The 26,488-nt window shown below is 40.3% G+C and overlaps 1 protein-coding gene across 2 annotated transcripts in view; it reads left to right on the forward strand.

The window, feature by feature from the left end:
- Window positions 1-814: 814 nt before the first annotated feature.
- Window positions 815-26,488, forward strand: part of cadm2a (cell adhesion molecule 2a) — a 199,607-nt gene continuing 173,933 nt past the window's right edge. For both annotated transcript variants that reach the window (XM_080509554.1, XM_080509555.1), the window contains exon 1: window positions 815-1,283. In XM_080509554.1, coding sequence (XP_080365680.1) covers window positions 1,223-1,283 — 61 coding nt within the window. In that variant the 5' untranslated portion in view covers window positions 815-1,222. The remainder of the gene's footprint in view (window positions 1,284-26,488) is intronic.

Here is a 26,488-nt window from a genome sequence, read left to right on the forward strand (position 1 = left end):
AAGCTCTCACCCAGAAGCATGTCTGCATGCGCTTTCTCTGTTTTGAATTCTAAACCCATTGTGCCCGTACGCTGCAAAAAATGACCATCCCTCCTCTCAGGGTTGCACCGAGCAGCATAGTCCATTTAAAGGAGGCAGCTTCTTGGAAACAATGTATTTCACACCATATTCCACACATTGAAATGAAGAATAACAGCCAAGGAGCTGAATCATTCCCCAACTTTTGGAGTGGTCGATTCAGTAAACTGACAGCAGGCTTCCACAAGCTTTCACAACCTCTCCCGGTTTTTTGGTTTTTTTTTTTTAGCACTTACTGTAGAAAAGTCTGTTTTAATATTCAAATGCTGTGAGTAATAATTTAGTTGGTTTTTGCTTGACTGTGGATGCTTTCCAATTGTTTGCAATTGGTTAATAACCTCTGTATTGTTTTAATTGCAGTGTGCAAATGAATGAATAATGAATTTAAAGAAAAGGGACAATATCTCCGTCCTGAAAAGCACACTTTAGAAATAGCGTAATATTTACATGAGTGTGTGCGTTTTTTTTGTTTTTTGTTTTTAATTGGATTACTTTCTAATAACATAATGCCTAAAAACGTCCTTACGGTGCCTGACAGTGATATTTCTTACAGTGTGTCTAACGCGCTGACTCTCCCTTCTCCCTCCCGGTCCCGGATCCCTCCCCCACCCCGGGTCGCCTCGGCTTCTCGGTGATTGGTTCACGTTTCCCGTCAGTCTGAAGCCGCGTGGGGGCGGGTCTCAAACAATCCACTCGTGTTCTCTGCACTGTGGCAAGATCCACACAGCCGAGCAGGAGCTGAGCAGGCAGTAGTATCACACCGGCAGCGTTTATCCTGTAAACCGGAGGACGACTGTACTTAGTCCCTGAGGGTTCTGGCTGCTGAGCAGAGTCCCGTCAACTGAGTCTGAGGCGACTTCACCGGTGGCGCATTCCTGAAAAAACAAAAAAAACAACCCAAGAAAAAAACAAAAAAAAACAACCAACAACAACATCCAAAATATTTTTTTTAAGGAGGGAGAAAATATCATTCATCCAGAGCAACATCAGTCGTCTGCATCAACCAGTTTTCTTTTTTCCAAGAGACGCACAAAAGACGCACTCTCAAGTCCACCTGGATTGCTGACAAAGCCGTCAGGTCCGAGAGGTCCAGTGGGGGAGACGGAGCGGAGAAATACGCAGGAGGCAAAAGAAAGAAGACAGGATGATTCTCAAGAGTAATTTAATTTTCACCCTCTACACTATTTATGGGATTCTTCTGAAAGGTGAGTCAGAGTGGTGCGTATTTGTGCGCGTCTTGGCGTGCGTGCGTGCCCTGAGAGCACGCGTGCGCGTTTCGGGCCAGCGGCAGGGCAGACGAAGGGGGCAAAACGCGCGGACACACACACACACACACACACACACACACACACACTAGTGTGTGTCCGCGGGGGGGTCCAGTGAGAAACATGTGGGTCTCACAATATCTCAACACACACACACAATGGTTTTCATTCATGTACACGTGTGTCTGGCTGAGTGTGTATACGTGCGTTGAATTGAGGGTCCGTCTGCAGACGTGTGCTGTGCGTATATCTCAGAAGAGAAAATTGATCCTGTAACATTATGCATCTATTGGATATTAGAGTTCATGAATGAGGAATTCCTGCTTTTCTCTGTTCGTCAGCACAAGCTGAGCTTAACTGTTCAGCTCTGCAGTGTGGCGCGTCTCCTGCATGTTGTGTCCTGTGCATGAATTACAATGGGGGCAAATAAAGACACACCTCAGTGAAATAACCAACACCGCAGTTGGTTTTGACTTGCAGCACTTTAGGGATAGGTCCCGCATACAGTTGCGGGCATCTTACTGTTTGATGCTGCTGGATGTGAAACGGTGCTTTGTTCACTTCCTTGTGTATGGCTTTTTCCCTCTCGTTTTTCTATCTTGTTCAGCGACACACTGTCAGCTCAGGTCAACTGTATGTGAAAAGATTTAAAAGCTGCTACTAACCTCAGACAACTATTAAAGGCTCATGAGAAATTCATTCAAATGATCAAAACTTGATATGTTGGCAGCATATTTAATAACATTAACCTTTACCTTTAAGGTTAAACCAATATGTCAATACCTTACAGGTCTGACTTGCAGTTTGAGTTATAAGAGGAAGGCCAATTTGGTGTTGTGTATGTCTTGACCAGAGTCTTTTGGTAGCAATACTGTAAACACCTCACAGGGGTGTTAAGACTACAGATGATCCTACTGTAAACACAACAGTCAGGTGACTTTGGGGATCAAGGTCACAGTGAATGGTGCTTGCCTGTCTCACATGTTTCATACACACACCCGAATAGACATATCATTGCAAACAATTTGAAATATAAATAACAGATGCACATTTGCTTTAGCGGTGTCACATTTTACAACTTGTCATTTACCAAGTTTTCACTATGCATTTCCAATTTGTACCAGTTCTAAAAAGATGCATTTGCAAATATCTACACATTGGAGAATATCCTCCGACACTACTGGGATAATTTTTTTCTACCGTTCTTCCCAAATTTAAATCTGATTATGCTTACAATAATTTCATACAGATTCCTTTTAATTTCAGGATTGACATTCAGGTCTTTATGCTTAATGAGAGATATTGTACTATTTATATTTATATAGGAAGGTAAATGATGAAAAAAGCCTTTTGGGATCGTGAACGGCACATTCAAGATACGTGGCAGGAGGAAGGTGATGGATTAACTCAGAAACAAATAAAGGCATATTTAAGGCCCAGAATAACACATTTAATAACATGAAAGCCAAAATTAGCATCATCTTGACTTCCATCACTGTTTTCCACGCATCTAAAGGAGGAATCCAAAATGAGAGATCATTTGTGCTTGATTCCCTTGATCATTTGTTGTCGTCTCTTTGAAGTGCATGTGTGTGTGCACATGAGAGACTGAGAGCGGTCCTTCCTTAATAACCAGAAATGATTAAGGCCATTCTTGACTTAATGAATTGGTGTGTAATGAGGTATCTTAGGATATATCTGACAGCTTCCACTGCAGCATTTATTGACGTTCCGGAGCCTTTATTTTCCTCTTTATTCTCTTAAGGGCGGCACACTCATTATGAGTGTGTGCTCAAATGCTAGGTAATGTTTGCATATATTCCTGCAAATGTGTGTCCTGTTTGGATAGCTCGTGTTTGAAGAGGCCTAAGCAATGGCACAAGCATGCCAGTAACTGTGGCGCTCCCATCAGGATCATTCGATGTGTGCTTACACACCGCACGCACTCGCACAAGTCTCTGTCTCCCTCATCCTAACCCTGAAGAGGATAATACTAGGCTTCTTGATTTGAACAGTCATCTCTTGGAGCAAGACCTATTATTGCATAGGTTCCACACAGCAGGCAGGTCAGCCTCCTCCCGAATGAAGTCTATCAAGCCAAAGACATATCCGTGTGCCCTGTAAATGACAGCTGTTTCAGCCCCTCTGGCCTTGAGCCAGCTGGCATCAAGACGTACAGAGACACTAAATCTCTGTCACTGACTAGACCTGCGTCGTATATATAGTGTGAATGTGAAGTGTTGTGATGGAGGTCGCTGTTTACCAACAGCCCGAGTTGTTAACATATTATCCAGTGTGTCTCATGTGCCCATGCCGTAGCCAGAGAAAACAGCCTGTTATGCAAATGGGCCTCTTACGTAAGAGCTCAGGGCTGAGCAGCAGGCGAGGGGAGATAGAGGCAGGGAGCGACAGAGAAACGGGGAGATGTTCTAGAATAGAGGAGTTGATGTAAGACTAATGTGGGAGCAGAGGTGTGGAGGAGGAATGTGCAATCTCCTCATATGTGATATGTGCACTGGTTGTTTGCTGTTTGGAAGCTTGTTTATCTCCGCTGCTCTGCCCGTTTCCTGTCGCTTTGCCTGCCTGGCAGTCTGTCTGTTGTGAACTCTGATCTTGCTAGCCTAAATACAAACCCCCGCTGAGGGATGTGTTTATCCCCGCAGTGAGTCTAAGCTGCTGAAGGCTGACCCTCCATCCCTCTGTACTTCCGTCCATTCCTCCCTCGCTTCATCCTCCCATCCTGGTGTGGAGCTTTGTACCACAGCAGCGTGGGAAAGCTTCTGATAACAAGCGGCCTTGTGTGTGTGTTTGCAGAGCCACTGATTACACGGGAGAAACAAGATGTTCCCTCTTTTTTGCTCACTTGCACTCTCCCTCCCATTTCTGTGTGTCTGCAAGCGTGTTCTTTTTCACAGCTGAGCTTTGACGCATGGCACATGTGAGATGCTGTGCACCTTATACCCATGCCATGAAGCTTCAATACTGAGAATCCTCAGTGGAGCAGTGCTGGCTTGGTGTGCATCACACAGACAAATGCACACGTACACACACACATGGGGCTCCTCTGTGGATTCATTGCTGCTCTGCCAAGGGATTTCCCATGATCAAAGCCAGTCTTTTGTTAGTCCAGGTGTTAAAAAAAGTTAAAACAGAAAGGAGGAGGAGGCTAGAGGGGAATGTGGTAGGATTCAGAGCTTAGAAGCTCTTCGTGGCAGAGTAGAAATCTGCCTCTCCAGCACTGCTCCAGTTAAAAAAGAAAACCTTGGTGATCTTGCCACCTGCTTCAACTGTTTCACATATCATTGAACTCGTGCATTTTGGCAGGTTTTGCAAGGAACTCTACAGTAATGGCAAATTTAAATGCAGATGATCTGAGGGTTTCCTTTCAAGATGGAGGGATAAAGTTAGACAGGGAAAGAGGCATTGCTATGCCTAATACGCATACTGCAGATGGCAAAGATTCCAGTGTGGCTAAAACACACATGGCAAGACACCACAGAGAAGATAAAATGTTTTATGCAAATGTGATCTTGTGCGCCGAACAATAGCCAATAGCTCACTTACCAAACCAGCATGTGAAAATCTCCTAGGTATTTATGAGCTGCAAAAAAAAAGTGCCAACAACAAATGGTGCAGCACAGACTGAAATGAGACCCAAAATAAGCATCATTGCTTTACTACAATATTTTAGTAGTGTTTGATATTGAATGTGAGTTAACAATCCATTTAAAACAATCAAAAAAAGTAATTCTGTCAATATGCTAGTTTATAGGGCATCTTTATAATCGCCTCAAAAACACCTGTCAAATTTGAATTTAGTCGGCGAGTGTCACTGTAGTCTTCCCTCTTCCATTTCTTACAAGGAGGAAATCGGAGCAATTTCACAACTGGCTCGCAATCACCTGATTGCTGACTTGGGAAATAATTGAACTATGAAGAAAAATCTGACTGATTCTGTGTTTGGAAAATGACAAAGTAATGCCACCTGTAATGTTACAGTTTTTATGCATGTTGTTCCTTATACATGCAGGAAGAGGTATTGAGAGTTATGGGCTATATACCCATGTGTTCATGTATGCATGTACCTTTAATACAAGACACAAGAGACCAGGGGTCGGCAAACTCAGGCACAGCATACCACAGTTGGCACGCACCAGCATAATCACTGGCACGCTTGCAGTGGCCCTCTCAGTACGCATATTGTTTAAAATCCGTCATCATCATGGTAAATCCCTGTCAAAGTACACTAGCGCAAATGAGGTCCACATGCATGGATATAAAAGCCTCCGACACATTTTTTGGCACGTTGCTCCTTTGCATTTGATCGTGTAGACCTTTCATTTTTCTGTGGCTTTTTGCAGGGATTTTTTGTCACAGCTGTTTGTCAGAAGCCAAACTGGGTGAAAATGTGTTGTAAAATGAGTCTGTTATGAATATTTTACTCATATAAGGACCCTTTTCCTTAATAAAAGTAAATAGACCAGAACCAGTGAATGAGGCGTCTCGTCGTATATGTCCACGTTTGTTATCTGAAGTGTTTGCCACATCATTATGATCTGTATGTCGACAACCGAAAGGAACTTTCTCAGGTTCAGTGAGAAAATGTCTGTACAATGCCTAAGCTATTTTTTAAAAACATTTTTACAATAATTAATAACTGAAAATTAACATATGGAAGTTCCAACCCTAGATTTTGGTTAATTTTATGTCAATCAAACTGTAGTTTAATTTTGTTGAGCCTGCTGGTGTTTATGCCACACTCACTGAGAATAGAAAATCAAATGGGCCCTCTGCATCAAAAGCATTGACAGCCCGTGCAATAAACCTAAAACTTGGCATTAGTTGTTCAGTAATGCACTTCTTTATCTTTTTGCAAAGGTGAACCAACATGTCAAACATTAGTGCAAAGATTTGCTTATGTTAATTTTAAAACTACAGAGACTTGCCCTATGATTGATATTTCATCATCCGCGTGTGACGAAAATCTTTGGTAATGCCTTTTCTGTTGAGTAAGGACATGGACTAGAATGGTTTTACCAGCCTAAGGTATGACTGTAGTAGTACAAATTCTCACTCAAAATCGGGCATTATTTAGCGCTTTGGTGAGCATAGAGATCACAGTGTAAAGCCGACTGAGATCTTGTGTGGTATCTGCTATACTTTGAAGGCCACAAGCCAAGTTCCAACAGCTTATTAGTTTCACAGACAAAGGTAAGAGTGTAGTTTTAACCACATTTGAGCCAAGTTTCATTCACAATTACAAATTAAATTAAAAGGCATGCATGTTGATTAAAAATAGGAGATATAGGTTATTCTCGCCACAAGGCCTTGTGGTGAAACTGGCTGGCCACAGAAAGTTGCCAATGCCAGATTGTAAAACAAACGGTACAAGGTTCATCTCAAGTTTTACACTTATGTTGAACCCAATGGCTGGGGAATAGCATTCATGCTCATCAATAGTCAATATTCAAACATTCAGTGAGCCCTCATGTTTTGCGGATGTATTGCCTTCTCAGAAGACTTCGCTTCTGCCAGAAGGAATATGTTTCGTCATCAGATAAAAATAATCACTCAGAACCAGAGTCCCTGTGCGTGGAGAACACGCATGCACACAGACATTTTTTTTTTTTTCCCCAATTTGTTTTCAAGTATAGAATTTGTTTGAACAGACAAACACACCTGCCATATCTTAAAAGTGATTATTCACTTTACTTAATTCTGAAGTATTGGTCTTTACTGACTTTGGCATGGAATATAATAATTGGCTTTGTCATAGCAATGAGACTGTAGTTGTTTAAATCATTGCACATTTAAAGATAAAAATAAGAAAAAACCCTGCAATTATGCTGTCAGGCTTAGAATCAAGAACATGTCTCATTTATCGGTTGTAGTTGAATTCCAATGAATAGTATATTTATACCCAAGTGATAAGCCGTATCCAATAGAATCATAAGATGCTGATGCTGCGAGCTAATATCCCCCTTTTAGTTAAAAATACAGAACATGTCAATCACACTTCTAAGCCACGAATAAACATCTTTGGAGAAAGTATGGTGAGAGTAAATGTAGATTTTTAGTTTTGGCATCAAGGCTGTGTTTCTTATCTCTTAGGCAATGAGTAATTTAAAGGCAGCCCAAAGCGAGCAAAGAGAGAGATCAAATGCAGCCTCCTATTGAGAATGGTACAAAAAACAAGCCCACAGGTGGATTCGGCTGCAGCAGCGGCATCAGCAGACGGCAAGTTTCCACCCTAAATAGACCTCCCAGTAGGTGAAAGAAAGTATGCAAGCTCAGCTAAAATATGAGCTGATAGGGCTTTTCTTTAAAGTTGCAGCTATTTATGTTTACAAGCAGGAATATGAACTCCTGTACATTTACCAGTGTGTGATGCTTTTCAAGTTGTTCTGATGAGAGCAGCGATCCAATGTGCTTCATACTCATCAGGGAACACAAGTATTCCTTACATTTTCAGGTTAATCACTTTATCTAGTCGCTACATCTTGACTGACGAGCTGACTTCTTTATTTTTCTTTGTTTGTTTGAGGCAGACTTCATCAAGCAGATATCATCTACCCCTTCAAATGAAACACAAGCATGCATAGTGGTAATGACATCGACTGTGTTATTGTGTCTTGTGTGTGTCTGTGTGTACGCAAGCATGCATATGTTGATGTCTGTATTAGCATTGAATTCCAAAGGATTAGCGAGTGGTTAATCTGAAGCTCCAGTCTTTAACGAACCATGTGTCACTAATCTCAAACACTCTGGAATAAAGAGACACAAACACAATCACCTTTTTGGATTAAAACTCTCCACACAGAGGGTGTTGTAATCTTTTGCTTTTACTCAGAAAGTTGAAAGAAGGTTCAAAGTGAAGAAAATGGGCAATTAAATAAACTGCCAGATTAAGACAAAATGTGATGACTCTCCTCCTCTCGGTGTTTCTTTGCCTCTCCCGAATGCATGGAATATGCAAACATGCAAACATGGACACAATTGAAGTTGATGCCCTTTCAGTTTAACCAACTGCGCTTGAGAGGGTTCATGTATCGCACCGTCTTCTAGCTGAGATAAAGTTCTTTTTATGCCATATGCACTTTCATCTGACAGCTTCTTTTCATATAGCTCCCCGAGGGCCAGAGTCAGTAGCATGTTCCAGTAATCATTTTGTTCAACAGAGATGAAGATATGGACAGCAGTAAATCTGCTCGCCTCTCCTCCCCCAGCTCTGTTATTATTTGGGGACTCTGTCTGATCTTGACAAAAATTGAATTCAGCTGAAGCCAAGTTGGGCTGTCTTGTATTCTTGCAGAAACCTCCATGTGATACGTGTACAAAACAGTCCACTAATGCAATGCGCTCATGCAAGTATGTATAGAAATGTGCAGTATTGTCGAATTTAAAAACCCAAATCTTATTTAAAAATGTGCAAAATATATTTAGTATGAACAAACATGGAAAGAAGCTTTAAAATCTCTGCTCATGTTCCTTTTGGTTTTTTCTCCTTTGGTGGCCCAGATTTTTGTGTCCGCTCACACGTAACCGTTTCTTCAGTTAAATCAGGGTTGGCAGGATGAGTTTACAGGGAAGACCGGGGAATGAAAATGTAGGTAGATCCAAACAGAGAGAAGGAAGAGAAAAATACATTTGTGAGCCTTTAGATTTGAGCGTGTCCTTTGAGATTTTCTTTTATTCATGTCCAGTCAGTTCAAAATTAGGATTTCTAAATCAATATTCACAGATCATCCAGAAGGTGCTCCCTCAGTCACTGTTCATATTTCTCAAAAGTCACTGTTGCTGCACCAAAGTAACCCTGTAAAGTGAGTTGGTTCCCTCTTTAATTTCCCTCTGATGATGATTACATATTTCTAATGGATACTCACAGTTGTTCATTCCTCATTGCTATAATTTAGTTCTAAATCAACTTCAAATGTGCAGCTGCATTGGCTATAGCTGCATAAGTCCTTCAGCATGCATGCTTCATTTTGATGTTACAATTCTTTCACATCCCACAAAACATTGATTTAGTGCCTAACTTGTGCTTACATAGTAACAATATGGAGTTATGTCATGATACTAATTAAAAACCAGGATTTACTGCATTCGCAAATACACAACTGTTTTAACATTATGGTCTCAAAGGAAAGCTGAAGCTAATTGAAATATAATTCCCTAAAGACACATGTTCAAGTTAATTGACTCTGTGTGTACGCCCGTATTTCTGTGTATGAGTGTGTGAGTTTGAGTGTGTATGTTTTTCCATTCATATTATCGCCGGCAGTCACTTTCTAGTCCCATGTCTAATCATCAGCTGGAGGGTCCCTTCACATCTTAATTTAGTCTTTGAAAGTTATTAGACTCTCTTTTGCATGAGCACTATTTCTAAACACATTTAATGTCATAAAATGATGCAGTTGCAATCTATTGATGTTGTCTTAGACTCAAATAGAAAGGGTCTGGTTACCGTTATATATGGGCTTTCGATTTGAGTAAACTGAGGACTGTGCAGTGGCTTAGTACATTTGTTCGTACATGGGTTTCTGTCTGTGTGAAACCTGAGAGATTTTTAAAGGCTGTAATTCAGTGATTACTTTTGAGAGCTAAGAGTGTGAAATTTCATCCAATTGAGACATCTTTACAAGGCTTTACACCTTCAGCCTTTGCACCTGTTAACAGACTCATAATAGTATGTACATATACACTCCCACAAACACAGCCTACCTACTACATACCCAACAATAATGAAAAGGACAATTGACGTAACATGATCATTTAGAGGAGGAACAAAACTGTTTTCTTTGTCTTTCTGCATGGGAAAGACATTCTAGTATATTTAATTTACGGAGTGAAATGTGATATTGGCTTTACCATGTTAGAACTGTTAGTGTCCTCATCCCTCTCTTTGTCAGGTGCAGTCCACTTTTATTTTCCTTCAGACATATATACAAGTATGCCTACATGCTCCTGATGCTACAGGGAGAACATTTTGTGCAGGTTATATTTTTTTAAGGCAATAGAAGCAGCAGTGACTTAATGATTTGACCAGGTTCTTTTTAATCCCACAGTTGGTGGTTTATGTCCTGAGCATCACCCCGAGTTTCTCCTAAAAGTACTTTGCAAAGCAGCCTCGTCCCAACATTGTGGATTTTAATCACTTTTTAGTCCTGTCAGAGTGCTTTACACTGTGCAATATTGAATGTTTCAGACAAAAGATTAACAATCGCACAAAAGCCTTTATCGTGGCATAAAAGCTGTGGTGATACGTCAGGAAAGTGAGACAGTTGTTGTGATGGGCGTGAGCCAACCGACAGCCAGAGATGATTTTCTCAGAGTGTTGGAAAAATTCATAACCTTCGCCTCACTGCTCGGGATGTTCCTGGCTACTAATTACAATGTTGACAAAATTAAATTTTAATTAAAACTTATCAATTAGTGTTGGAAAGAAAAAAAAAAAGGGAACACTCGGAAAACAATTACAATTCTGCACAATTCATAGTCAGCTTTGTTTTAACATTGCCGCTGAAATATTATTGTGTTTAAGCAGAGCCACATGAATCCTTTCAGCAAGTTCAATATCGTTGTATCGTTTTTAAGATGCTGGTATTTTTAGTACTTTTACATTTTGTGGCCCAAGACTGTATATATAAGTTAACTTTGTGAAACCTGGTCCTTCTGAGGTGAAGCTTAACCATATTTTGACTCCATGGCAAATATTTTCCTTGTGTTTGTATAGTACTAGAATAAAGGCTCTATTTTCTGTTCACTATATATACAGTATATATACACACACACTTCATCCAATTCAGCACACCTGAAGTGTGTCGACTTGTTTGTTGGTAGCAGTTGAAATATTTGATAATGTCTTCCCTTGGTTTGGGTTTGTTTTTATACAAGTTTGGACCCTGTTTGAATATTTGAAAATCTGGTATTGGTCCTAAGTTTGAAGTTTGTCTCGCTCTCTGTGCAGAGATTGCCCCGGGCTTGTTGTAGAGGGGAGGGAAGATGGAGTCAAGTGAGACAATTTATAACAGTTAAAAACCAAATGAACTGAGACCCTTGGCTTGGGTGAGCGAGCGGCAGCATATATAATGTGCCTAAGGGATTTCTTCTCCACAGTGTGTGTGTGTGTGTGTGTGTGTGTGTGTGTGTGTGTGTGTGTGTGTGTGTGTGTGTGTGTGTGTGTGTGTGTGTGTGTGTGTGTGTGTGTGTGTGTGTGTGTGTGTGTGTGTGTGTGTGTGTGTGTGTGTGTGTGTGTGTGTGTGTGTGTGTGTGTCCAAGCTTGCAAATACATACCACACAGAAACACACAGCCCCCTCCTCCATCTGTCTCTGTTTGCCACATTACGAATCCATTATATGCTACACAACATTATTCCCCCCATCCTAAGTGGCACACACCCCTAAGCTCACTTCCACTCTCTAACTCAGTGGCATGGTGACAATCTGCTCCCACATACACATCTTTGTTAAAGATGCTGTGGCATGATTCCAGTTGGATTTTAATACATATTTTCATGCTCCATTTGAATTTTTTGTAAGTTGGTGTTGAGCATTGATGCTCTGAGATTTTACAACCTGGTTTGATTGTTCCTGCTGCTTCATGCGGAAATTAGTGTGATAAGATATTTTCAACTGGTCCCTGTTGAACTGACACTGGACTCTAGTAATAGCGCCTCGTCCAGAATTATTAATTTCTACAATTTGGCAGATAGATTTAACACAAACACATGCACTCGCACACCGCATGAATCTGGCGAAGGTTCGGCTCAGTAGTTTTATAGCGAACTCATCTCCAGTTCTAATCAAAAAGCTTCCCCAGCCCCGCACCTCCCGCTGAGGAAACAAAGAAGTTATTATGTTTTTAAATGGTCTCCAATTATGGGTAATTTCACTGCCTATCTTAAAGCTATTTGCCTTTCTCTCACTTTGCTTCAGTTGGGTAGAGCGAGCATTGTGCTTTCTGAAAACAAGCAGACGGGTTAGACATACAGCAGATGCATTCTTTAGGAACTAAAATAGTTTGGCTTTCGTTGCACTCCCTTCCTGTCTCTGCTCATCTCTTATCATTACAAATGGCAAACAAAAGTTGATTCAATTGCTTCTTTATCTTCTTCATTAGTGTTTGCACTCTCATTCACCCTGTTCATAAGTCTCACATACACTCAAGTGTTTCCACTGGTATGTACATGATGGATGCCAAAAATGAGCATTTATCTGCAAAACATAAACGTGACCAAAAAGTAATGCTACTTTTTATGTTTACATAACTTTGACATTGCCGGTCTGAATCCTGCTGGAGCATTTCACAGTTTTGAACAATAATCTGCAACCCACTCAGGAAATGAACTTAGCTGGATTAGTTTTGATGGATTGGATTTCAATTGTAACCTTGGCTTTATGTTCCGGCTTCTGGCACAAATCATTTATTCTCAGATTTTCTGACATTTCAATAACAACAGTAGTTTCTCAGTGAGACATTTGTCAACATGATCGCTTCAGATATTCAATGTTGTTTGGCACCATTTTTGTACACGTTTGTATAATGTTGATATTTTATTCTGAGGATAACTCTATGCCTGTGGAACGACTATAATATATGATATGCAAAGGCCAAGAAAACCAAATTATGAATTCTAAATTAACAGCATGTTCTTTTTATTATTACAGTTTATGTTGCTCTTCTCCTAAACTGTTTTATTTAAAGTAGCTGCCTTTTCTGATCTTTTTTCTGGATTTACAAGATACTGGAAATGTTTTGTGGCATACACTTTTTGGAATTGCAGCCAGATATTTCTCCTGTTTTCTGCTCCCTTACCCCCATTTATAAATGTGTACTATGGCTTCAGGCCCAGCCTGGTTTGCCAACATGCAAATGCTGCTGTATGCATATCCAGTTCAAATGGACCAGCTAATGCTAATCTCTGCTAATCCTCTGAGAAGCACCCTGAGTAACATTATCATGCTACTCTGTAGTTAAGATGGATAGCAGGAGAACAAGGGGACAGAAACAGTTAAATAAAGACATGTTTGGCAAATATTGAATCTTAATAGATGCCACACTCAAAGAATTATGACGAGTGGTCATCTCACAATATCTGCTTCCCCACATCACACACTCTTGCAAATATGCATAAACACATGCATCCTCAGGCGTGATGCAGGGATGAGCTATTACTGGAGAAATAGAACCAAAATCTCCAGGCACCACATTCATAATGAGCCGGTGTTAAACCACAGTTGCACTGAGGTGGTAAATAGTAGTGACTGTCCAGGGCTAAGCACTGATCCTAAGCCCTTGCCTTAATGCACTGGCCACCCTAATCCTGACCTTATTAAAAAGTGATCTGTTAACCAAAAAGGAGCCGTATCTTTCAAGGGTAGTCGTGCTGATAACAGGCCAGCCTGTTTGTGGGGAAGTCCCTTTAACCCTCTTAATCCAGGATCCACCTTTTACCTCAATAGGTCTTATGATTACAAAGCTGAGGTCATTTCAGCGTTACGTTTCAATTGCATGGCATGTAGTCATTTAAATGTCAGAATGCAAGAATCAAATAAAAAATCAAAAGACAAAAACAAATCGATGGTCAATTATATTTGACTATCTTCAAAATAAACATATTCTACATACACCGTGCTTCAATCTATTTCAGCAAGATAGCATTTTCTCACATTTCCACATTTATTGAACATATATAATAAGGGTTTTTATGCTAAATTAGATTTTATGCATATAGTGATCTAAATGGTTTCCCGTGTCCCACACATACAATACAGCATTACTCGCAGTTTTTCAAAAGAAAAGAGTCATGAAATTGATAAATTGCAGTCTGACTTTGATCCCTCCCTCATGCTGTGAGATTTAGTAAAGGTGCTGATTCCAGTGGTTACGTCGTGCATGTCCAGGTTCATTGTGTGTACTTTGATGTATTGCTTTCACTTATAGAAAATGTGACATTTAAGGTAATGGCACTCCTCCAGTTTGAATTTCGCTCAGCATTTAAATTACTAATATTATGGCACATTATTTCCATTCTTATAATGATACACAGCAAGGTGCTAATTTAAAGAGCAATTTCATTATATAATCCTTAAGGACAAATTAGGGAAGTGCTGAGTTTACTTGAAGCAAACGGATATTTTCTGACAAATTTGTATCAAATCAGGCCTTTTAAAGTGTGCCACTGTACCAAACACAATTATTGCACAAACTCCTCAGTGCTTTCATCTTTTTTCAGCATGATTAGCAAAATTAGCAGCATACTCTCCAAAACAGCAGCTCCGCTGATATTCAGTGGCTATTTGTCATTCCAAGAAGACCACCTTGATAGAAGAGATAAGAGGAAAAGCAAAATAGGCAGGAGGAAGACACATGCAGACAAAGGCAGCAGACGCACACCAGGGGAAGGCGACGGGTTGTTTTGAGATGCTATGTGAGTGTACGTGATGCCTGTGGCTTGGCTGGCATCCTGAATGACATGTTACTGGCCACTGTTGTGTCAACGCTCCCTTCCAATCTCCCTGTGATGGGATGAGATGAGACAACGATGAGGGTTACAGCAAAACACTCTGTGTTTGTGTCTCATAAATGGGCTGAGGGTGAAGGGGGAGTGAAAGAATTAGCAGGGTGTAGGGGGTAACAGGATGGATGGGGGAGAGTAAAGGAATTCCCTTGTGCTGTGAGGAAGAGAAAAAAAAATTACAGAGCCTAAAAAAGAACAGCAGCCATGCATGAGATATTCAGGAAATGAGCCTTGATACAGCTTCAGTGTTGTCCTCAAACACAAAAACTCACATACACTATCTGACAAATGTAAGGAGAATACAAAAGCGTGGCTTTGAACCATTTATGATCTATGTAGATACAATTCCTCAGCTAACCAGTAACAATGAAGGCAGTGTTTGTAAAGGTCCATGTCATGTTTCTCTGAAAAGCACAGAGAAAGCAATAAAATGGTTGATTCATGTGTTTCCCCCCCCCCCACTCTTTTACCGAACATTCCTTTCGCCATTATTATGAATAGAGCACAACAGTACACTTGTAGCATAAAAAAAAAAAAATTCTAATGCGAATATTTCGGTTTCATTTCTTTTGTGAAAAAGTGCAACCTCCTAAATGTGAAGGCTATTGGATTGGCCTGTAGATAGATATGCAAATGGATCTGTCAAAAGTACTGTCTTTATCTGCATTTCCACAGTCGAAAAAGGAAGCTGGTTATTCATTCCTGCTTGCTGCTCACTTTTTCACAGAGTTTGTCTGTCTCTCTCTTTACGGCTCTCCATCTTAGACCCTCTGCTCTCTCTCCCTCCTATCTGGACGTTTCATTTCTCTTACCCCGACACCTCACTCTCCAGTGTCACCCTGGGCTTTCATCTTTCCAGGGTGCTTCCTTTATAAGAATACTCCAATTGGCAGACAAGCGCCCTTGTCAGACACCATTCATTGCACTTGCATAGATATGAAAAGTGTTTTAACAAGCACCACTGAGTTTTGCCGTGCGGTGGAAACTGCATACCAATGGCAATGCAGATCCTGTGACCAAATTAAAGAAGTAGTGAAGTTTGGAGACAGTCATGTTGGCGTCTTTTTCAGATATTAAAGTTTCACCGCTGCAGCCCCGAGGTAGTTAGCAAGTGAAGTTTGTTTTGCTTTGCTTACATTTTTTGAGAATTCGGACTTTGGAATGAAGTTATCTGAACTGGATACTTTGCCACATTTTCAGAGTTGAAGTTGTTTGCATTTTTCCAATTTTAAGCATAGCTGTCAGTATAACATGGATTTGGTATTCAGATACAAAAATATATACTGTATAATTTTCTTTGTTAAAGTTGATATATATTTTGAATTTTTCACTCCTAATAATTTCTGACTGACTGCTTTATGCACAAGTGCAAAAAAGTGAAGAAAAAGTAGCATGTGATGCATTTCAACAACTTTACTGAGAGTCAGTGACATAAATGTAGATGAGATTTTCAATGTGAGATCTCTGCAGTTGATATGGGCTTATTCTTCCAAAGAAGGAAGTTACATATGACCAGATAACTGAGTTAAACGGCCCTTCATCATCATGCATTAGAAGAAGATACACTTGCATCACGATATAACAGCATTGCAGTGGTCGGCACTGGTTACCACTGCCTTGGTTTGATTCCATCCTAGAAACCTTTTGTGAGGAATTTGTACTTTATTACTGTGTGAGTTTCTGCCTGATACTTTAGCTTCTGTACAAGATTAAAAAAACCAACATAATTTGCTTGGTTAATTGATTAGTTGTCTATCTGCTTTTCCTCCTATTTCCGCTGGGACCATCTTTAGTTCCCCAGGACCCTAGTTTGTAATCAACAGAATTTGGTATTGAGATTCAAATGAGCTAAAAAATATATATATTCTTGCTTTCTGCTATACAAGTTATACATGTAGCATATCTTATCTTGTAACTCTGTCTAACAGCATGACAGTTGGATGGTCATTGTTGTGAATGATGCCATTTATCCCATTGTACAAGTGACTAACCAATTTTCTGTCGGCATATTCACAAAAAGTCTTCAAAATAGCAGATCGGCTTGAATGAGACAAAATGGCACTGGGTGGGTGTGAATGTCTGCCATATCATTATGTTACTTCAGTTCTATTTTGGCCCTTGTCCTGCTCAAACTATGTGAATGGAATTTGGGAAACTCTATCCTTGAAGTATTTCGATCTTCTGCAGTCGGCTGCAGCAGAGAAACTAAATGACTTAAAATGGAGTGATGTCATCATGACAGCCACTGTACAATGATCTAAGCCACAAGGATGCTGTCTTTCAAAATACATTATGGGCTGGCTTTATAGACCGTGACATATAATTTCCTTTCTTCAGAGCGATACATACAATCCTTCGTTTCCATCAGAATGCACCCAGGCTGTACTGATGAAACTGTTACACAGGCAAGCTACTTTCACTTTGTTTCATTATCTGTGTCCTTTAAACTCTCTCTTTCTGTCTATATCCTTGGATGAAGTGAGACTTCAGTTTTATATCACTGCAAGTTCTCCTCCGCTGCATAAAGGTTATGTGCATCTAAATGACAGTTAATATGCAATGTCTGTCAGGGGGCTCAGACAATTTTCAAGCTAAGCATTTTTGCGTCTTGTCCTGATTAATGTGCATATAGCATATAAATTCTCATAATGGAGTAAAAAAAATAAAAAAAACCCAGCTGTGGCAAAAGCATTGTGGATGTGACGTGAAGATTCAACCTCTACCTAGAGTTGAACTCAATTCTGGAGGTTATGGGATTTGACTCAGAATACAATAAGGCCATTGGTTAAGAGCAGGTGGAGAGCAATCAATGTGGTTCAGAAGAGATAGCTGGAAGACAGAAAGGTTGAAAAAAATCCAATAATACATTTCAGATACTCATTTGATTGTGTATAAAAGTCTTTTTGAAAGCAGGCTGAGATACAGCATTTCTTTTTTTCTTTTAAAATTTTAGTAGTGGTTTTAAACTAAATGTTAAAAGTACTAAAACATATAGCACTGGAAGATATGACTAAATGTGAGTTTTGAATCAGTAATGTGTTTGTAGAGCTTTATACACCACAGCTAATTGTTATTGTTATGACTGCATTATAATCCAATATATTGATCGAAACTAATTAATAAGCCACATAAGAGGGAGTCACCTTTGCTTGTTTTCCTCAGTCATAAACTGCAAATAGAGAAGTAACGTGACCAGAATGAAATATGTGGCTGGGAAACTGTTGGAGACCATGGAGTGCCACTCAGTGCTAAACACAGCAGAACTTTTGCACTTTCAGATACTTTTTGCTCATTTCAAAATCTTTTCTGCAAGGATTTTAAGAGGAGGTAAAAGTGTCTGAGTTTTAACACAACAAACTGTTTACTGAGATTTTCACTCACTATGTTCGGCATGACTCGACTCTCCCAGCAAACTTGCAATTATAAAGATAACATATGCACATATTTTTAGCGACAGCAAATCTTTGGTGTATCCTGCTGACAATACCAGCAGATGATTCAGCAGTAACAACAGGTTATTCAACACTCTTGTGTTTGTCTCATATAAGGAAGTAAATGTAACCACAACAAAGTGATCACTGCAGAGGTTGGTGTCGCTGGAAATTCATGCTGGCTGTGGGTGAAGGCAGGGTACAGCCATGACGGGCTGCTAGGAAGTGCTAGCCACGACACCACAATGCAAATATAAAGCATCAAAAATATTTTTAAAAGCCAAACTCTACACTCAATGGTTCCAATTTATCACAGTGGTGTCGTATAGGTCAGTGGACTCCATTCCTCTGGTTACAAAAGAATATTTAACTCAATAGGACCGCTTACATTTTCTGTACATTGATGTGCAGTTTTTAAACCCCTGAGGAGGTACAAGACATTGCATATCTTTCTCTCTTTCTGTCACTTCGCTCTTCCTGTTTCCGTTTTCTCGGTCTCCTCGAGGGGAAACATGACTTGTTTACAGACTCGGCGGCAAGAACTAAATGAAATCACATTTCCCACCAGTTAGTGAGCTAATTGAGGCTACCTCTTCCATTAGTCGTCTGCTCACATCGGCTTTGTTGGAAACCTGATCTTGGAAACCATCGGCTGAAGGTCTGACAACAGGTTAGTCCCTGGGGGCAGGTTCAGATATTTCACAACCTTCAGTAGATATCTGTAAAACTGATATCTGGGTTGTCAAGTATTCCTCTGCTCCATTCTACTTCTATATATATTTTTTTTATGTCATGGTGACATTCAAAGTAATCTCCACTAACGGATATCTTCATTTGACTGCAGAAAAACAGGAAGTTTTGAAGATTTCGTCTCTTCATTCTGCCTGTTTAACTGGACGTAGCCTAAACACTCAAACATGATTCATCAATATTACTTTGATAACAACTTGCCCTCTAAAATGGAACATAAAATGCTTCCTGAACCATGATTTTGTTCCTTTGCATACAGCTTCTGCTGAAGGCCAGAATGATCAAAGCATAGTATCACGAGCATACACAGGCACACCATTATACACACATATGCATATATTTAGATAGAGTTCAAAGTGTATAACTCAATGGTGCTATAATTTTGTATCTATTTCATTTTACCGTGTACGTTTGTGTTTGTGGAAAACAAAAAACATCTGTGTAAGTGTTTTGCATGCATTCTAAGTAGAAAAGTACTGTAACTGCTGCATCAGGCTCAGAAAAATGGTGATACAATCAAGGATAATACTTTCACAGCTCTGAATGTTTGTATGAGGGAATGAGAGAGTTGAGCTGCTCTTCCTTTATCTTTTGTGGTTTAAGAAGGAATCTGGCTGTTCCCACAGTCTTGGCAAATTCAGTCTTCCCAAATCCCTTTCTCAGTAATTCTGTTGTCCTGCCAACGGTGAGTGAAAGCGCAGAAGTGCATTATGGACTGGTCATGCATGAGTAACGAGGGGCCCCTCTCTCTCTCTCTGTGTGTGTGTGTGTGTGTGTGTGTGTGTGTGTGTGTGTGTGTGTGTGTGTGTGTGTGTGTGTGTGTGTGTGTGTGTGTGTGTGTGTGTGTGTGTGTGTGTGTGTGTGTGTGTGTGTGTGTGTGTGTGTGTGTGTGTGTGTGTGTGTGTGTGTGTGTGTGTGTGTGTGTGTGTGTGTGTGTGTGTGTGTGTGTGTGTCTCTTGGGTTTTAGCTACTTTTCTGCCCAACAGAAACCTAGTTATTATGCAGTGCCCTTAAGTGGTCTTCTGCTCTTTAGTTACCCCACACGCACACAAACACCTACACAGCATACGTACACACGAAACACAAACAAAAATCAACAAAACAAAACACCTCAGCACAGATTAGAAACTTGCTTCTGCAGTTCACTGCAATAAATACACCCACGCCATACTTGCAGCACTTTGCCCCTCATCCCATCTCCCACTCGCACCCCCCCCACCCACCCCTTACTGCATATCCATGCATAATCCATGTGTAGCAGGTTGGAAGTCGGTTGCTGTGAGCTTCTTTCTCTGTGGACAAAATGAGCCGTGCCAAGACAAACCCGATTCTGCTAGCGGAAATCAAAGTGTGACAACTTTCCGCACACCAGCGAGAGATCATTGTGCTGCAGTTCGAATTCAGTGTTTTGAGGATTATGGTGATACATTAGTCCAATCTGTGTTGATCTAGCAAAGCAGGAGATGAACAGCCCGTATGTCAGATTGTCATTTGGATTGGTTTGGGTTTTTATCACGTCTGCTTTGGTCCAGTGTGTCTTGGCGAGAGCGTTTGAAAGCTGTACCGTGTTTGCTTTTCAATACACTACTCGTGCCAGTGCAGACAACTGTCATCAGCAGAATCATGCTCTGCCAATACCTGATTCAGCCATATCCCTGTATTTTATCACAGTGACTTAATGTCTCCATTTATATTTAATGTTATATCCACATGCATTATGCAGGTACTAGAAATATTAACACTTTTATTTTTATCCCACTGTTGGTATTTTCTGAAAACTGATGAATTTGACTGTTCTACATTGTAAGCCCGTGTAACTAATCATCAGTTTGAGAAATACATCAAACCATGGAGGCAGGATTAGCATTTGAGGCTGCTCTTCCTTGCAGGATGAACAATAATTTCACATACACTTTATTTGCGATTTCATTATGTTCAATTCTTGTCAATAGGCTACTCTCTTCTTCTCCTTCTTCACATTCATGGTGACACAGAGGAAACGTGTCATCATCCTGAGTAAGCAATTTGTCAGATGTAAATCTTGTACAGCAAGATATATATAATCAGGTGATTTCAAAGCAATGTTGTGATTTTGTTTTTGAAGAAAAAATGATAGTGGTTTGTCACCTACTACCAAAGACAAAACTATTCACCATCCCACATGCCCTTGCAGCTACTGGTGTTTCTCTGATCTCATCTCGTGTCAGTATCTCAGTCACATGCAGGTCAGATGTAGTCAGTGTGGTTTTCTCACACACCCATATTCGCACACCTTTAACCAAGGTCATGCATAACTCGTTTGGCATGCTTAGGTGTATTTGCTGATGTAGCATTGCACTTTCTGCCCCCTTCTCTCTCTTCTCATTTTGTGTGTGGACTGTTGAATGGTATTACGCACGCACGTACAGAAACATTAATGATTAGAATATACTGTTTGAAGACATGTACATGATACATTAATAAATTAGAATTTAAATGATTTCTCCTCTGATTAATACAGTATTATGGTGTGCTTGTGTGTGTGCGTGCGTGTGTGTGTTTTCCCCTGCTTCTTACACATTACATTTGGGCTTTGGAGGATGGTATTGTTTGACTTTCTTTTTTGTCACATTCTATTTTAGTTGTACCTCAAACACAGCATGACTTTTAGCCTACGGCGCAGTGAAGTGCAAAGTAACAGAAACCCACTGCACAGAATTTTCTGTGCTGTCTTTGATTGTTTATATGTCTGCAACTCCAATCATTGAAAATACACTCTCCCAGGATGCACAATAAAATGTTACAGTAGTGGCTGAAATTTAATGGACTGGAATAGAATATTTGTTGTCTCTTTTAACAAATTTGTGTTTTGTTGTGTGTGCTTGCTTGTGGGCAAATTTGATTATGTTTATGTTGGCATCATGAGGATTTTGCTGGTAAATGGTTAGATGATGACCAATAATGACAGACGTAGCCCTTTTGAGGATCTGGATCTGCTTTTTCCCCCAGTCCCTTTGCAAAATGGCTCTGCGGGTCAGCTTTGGCCCACTGACAGACTGACGAAGCGAGCGCTGTCTGTTAGGGGCCAGGCCTATTAAATGATCAGAGAGCGCCTTCCCACGACGCCGCTCTGGCTGAGAGGCCTCGCTTTCCTCCTGGAGACGAGCCCAGAGGTGTGTACTTGTGTGCATATATGCATGAAAAATGTATGTTGGCGAACTTGATTTTTCAAGTGCCACTATTGTATAAATGTCCCACAACACTGTTATAACTTGGTGATTTAAATTATACAGAGCAGTGCCATTGCATACTGCTCATAAATGTGAGTCGGAGAGGAGCTAGTGGAGCAGTCACATCAGAGTGTCGTGTGTGTGTGAGCTTTGCCCACAGGGTGTTGTGCTGTATCTAGCGCAGCAGCCCAGGAGCTAGATTTATCCCGACAGAGCCATTTCAAGGAGGCATAACTGTGCAAAATTGTTTCTGTGGTGGGGGGTTGAGGACAACAATGAATTTAGACCCCAAAATACCCTAATCTGTCACCGCTGGTCATCATTTGACCATTTGCCAACTGTTCCCCATTAGGAACTATGACAGCTCACAGACATGAATCCACTGGTTGCTGCTGCCGGTTAGACTTTTAGGCAGAATGACATATTAGACAGAAGAGACAGACTGGAGATAACGTAAAAAAGGAGGAAAGAATTGATAGAATGGAATTGATTGAATTGAACCACTCACTGCAGACACCTTTTAGGTCCACGTAAAATATACCATAACACTGTAATTGTCCTGCTACTTCACTTTAGCTTGAAGAAGCACCATTTTTTTATATGTGTTTTGCTTTGGTGGTGATTAGATTATTAATGTGACTGTATGGTACACAATAGGAATGGATAATAATATCAACTAATTAAACATTCAGATGTAATCAGGTCTGCAGTGACTCATGATCGATAGAGTAAGATTATCTTCTCAACTATAATCATCAATGAATGTCAGTATGATCTCTTCGAAGAGCTTAATAACAACACATATCATATCAATGGACTTATATACGTAGTACTTATGCGTTGCATGACGGTCCCCAAAACGTTATTACACTGTTATACACACACACACACACACACACACACACACACACACACACACACACACACACACACACACACACACACACACACACACACACACACACACACACACACACACACACACACACACACACACACACACACACACACACACACACACACACACACACACACACACACACACCAATGGAGGCGGCTGCCATGCAAGGCGCTCAATCCATCCATAAGAAGTGATTTGACATGGAGTGGAGAGGGGAAGATGCTGAATCAAACCTGCAACCTTTCGATTGAAAAACAAGCCATAGCTACTTGTTGAGGTCTGCCTTTTATCTGCCAAGATATATTTATTATTTGTAACTGGGATGTCTGTGAGGTTGTGTCCAGAACCAAAAGAGGGCAGAAGTCAGTCACGCTGTCTGTTTTAAATAAGGAATACCTCTCCCATGTCCATATGATTTGCTCCTTTTATGTCTTTATTTTGTTGTGTTTGCACCCACTCTGTATCTTTGCAGTTGAAAATTGTGAGTTGCATATGGCAGACAGGCAGCTCCGGGTTTCATTAGAAAAGCATCCACAATAACATTGCATAATGCCATCTCCAGATCCATTGTACCTGTTTGTATCCTCTGTGAATTTATACAAGTGCTCGCTATTTATTGTTTTCAGCCTTTATTTTTTTCATTGTTCATATTTTTAAAACAGCATTTACCTCCTTCCTGAATAAAAAAAACTTGATTTTTGGACCGTTAGGCTTTCAAGTGAACATATGCCATTGTTTCCTCTATAGTTTATGATTCATGACGCATCATTGAGAGGTAGTAGTTTGAATCCTGATTTGTCCAAAATGTGTGCGCACCAATGTGTGTACATTCACAGAACATGCTCTTGCATTAGAGTGTCATTAATCAAATGGGATATTATTGTTTTCAGCATCTCGCCCAAGTCTACACATTACCATTTTAATGACATTACTCTCCTATTAATCTGCTTACCACACAGCCACTGGTGCAACTTATAAAACTATCAAAGAAGTACTTTGATAAGAAAGAGAGCGAGAGAGAGAGAGAGAAGAAAAAACAAGGCCGTAAAAAGAGAGGGAACAGTAATTAAAAAGCCACTCTAATGAAAGAAAACTCATAAACAAGAAATAGTACTGAAAGAATGGAAAAAGTGCATATGCTGCAGTCTTGAATTAGACATCCGACAAATAAATGGATGTGCTTTACAGCACAGACACACTGTGTGTGTGTGTGTGTGTGTGTGTGTGTGTGTGTGTGTGTGTGTGTGTGTGTGTGTGTGTGTGTGTGTGTGTGTGTGTGTGTGTGTGTGTGTGTGTGTGTGTGTGTGTGTGTGTGTGTGTGTGTGTGTGTGTGTGTGTGTGTGTGTGTGTGTGTGTGTGTGCGCATTAATACACAGTCATACTCAGTGCCTCCAGCAATACCAGCTATAATTGTAACTTAGCGTGTTCCCCAGAGCCTAATCAGATAACTAAATTAAACCTGCCATCAACATCTCGCAGACTAGATTTAGGAGCACAGCAAACGTGTTCCAAACGGTCCATGATTTCTCAGAAAGTTAAAAAGCATGCAATTTTTTTTCCTAGTTTTTCTTAGGCATAAAGTGAAGATCAGGAGTTATTGCTGGGAGAGAGAAAGATTTTTCTTTAGCAAATGATGAGCTGATTAACCTTGTTCACTAGGTCTAATGAATCTGTGAAATTCATTTGCATGGGGTGTAGGAGGTAGACTTACGGGCAGCTACACTGATGAAGGGCAAGTACGGCCCATGGGCAGCACTTGGCCACCGCACCTCTTAAACCTGAGCCCTCTACCTCAATTTCCAATTTATATGAGTATTTTGCTTGTTTAAAAAATACAAACACCAACCATTCGTTTCATACGCTAAATAAATCTTTTTTGACCCTTAATATACCTGAATATATATATGATTGAATACATTAACACACCGCTTTGGTTTCTCAAGCCTTGAAATGATCTGAACAGGTGTTTCAGGGAGAGACTGCTAAACGATTGGCTGGAAGTGAATGCAAGTCGCCCACTCTCAAACAAAAGAGGTATGTGTGTAGAATACAAAGATAGCTCGCTCGGGTTTTTTCATGCTTGCAACTCGCAGCTTAAAGGAGACCGTACCATTGAAAGGTGTGTTGTTCTTCAGCAGCAAAGCCGACCTTTTAAAGTTGGAAAGGAAAAAAAGCTTCAGAATTGATTAAAAAGCAGCAACACAGTAATTGACACATACTGCATGGTCCTACGGACATGCAGCATGCTCCACTTTAACTCATATCAATATTGCAGTATACTGCAGTATATTGCAGTATACTGCCAGTTATTATTCTGTTCACTATTACAAAATGTTTTGCCCGTCGGCACTATTAAGCTTGGCTTTGCCATCTCTGAGTGCTCACAGCTTGAGTATTCATCTCGAGCCAATGCAAGAGTAATTCACTGTTTCGTGTTAGTGATTTGCAAACACGTTGGGCTTCATTTAATTTTTCTTCCTGTCTTTCTCATTAGTTCTCACTGTGGCACTTTCTTATCGTGGCTTCTCTCACAGGAACGTTCTATCATTGCAGTCTGTTAGCACCAGGCTCTTCATTACAGGGTGTTTGTGGTGCTCCACAAGTTAAAACTTCTCCTGCAGTTTTGCTCTTTGTGAGTATGAATGTTCAAATCAGACTTTAACTTAGTCTTATTGATTTAATTCTCCACAAACTGATGATGTCTTTCAACATATTTACCAACATCTGCAGCTTCAGAGGTCCTCGGTCACACCCTGTCTTTTATTATACTGAAGTAAATTTCTGCATATAATTCAAGTAGTTGTCTTAATTATAGCAAACGTTTGTGTATTGCATTTCTTTGGACAGCTATTTTTCTCTTATCCAACATGCAATTATCCTGTAGATTAATATTAAATATACAAGCTCACACATATTGATATTTTACTTTTATTACTAAAACCATGTAGTTATGGAAGCAACCTGGTAATCACCCATTTGCTGGTTCGTGTCCCGCTGCTGACTGCATCAGGAAGGGAATCTGGTGGAAAGGTTTTCCCAAATCAAAGAAACTTCCAGCTCACGTGCTCAAAACACACTCTTGTACTGGAACTAAAGCTCTGTCCACACACATTTCTTTTTAATCAGCGAGTCATTTCTTCCACATGAGAGTCATACCACACCTGAGTGGACAGATCTGAAAGCTATGGCGAGATGGTGAAACAGTGATGTTACAGCCCCACCTCTCCTTCCACCTGCCAAACAACAGGGCAATAACGGATTATATATTTCTGTTGTGCGTGTTAGAGAAGCACTGAACTGGTTTTAGCTTTTACAACACATTTTGACATCCTCT

Source organism: Blennius ocellaris, assembly GCF_963422515.1.
Source record: "Blennius ocellaris genome assembly, chromosome: 14".
NCBI lineage: Eukaryota > Metazoa > Chordata > Actinopteri > Blenniiformes > Blenniidae > Blennius > Blennius ocellaris.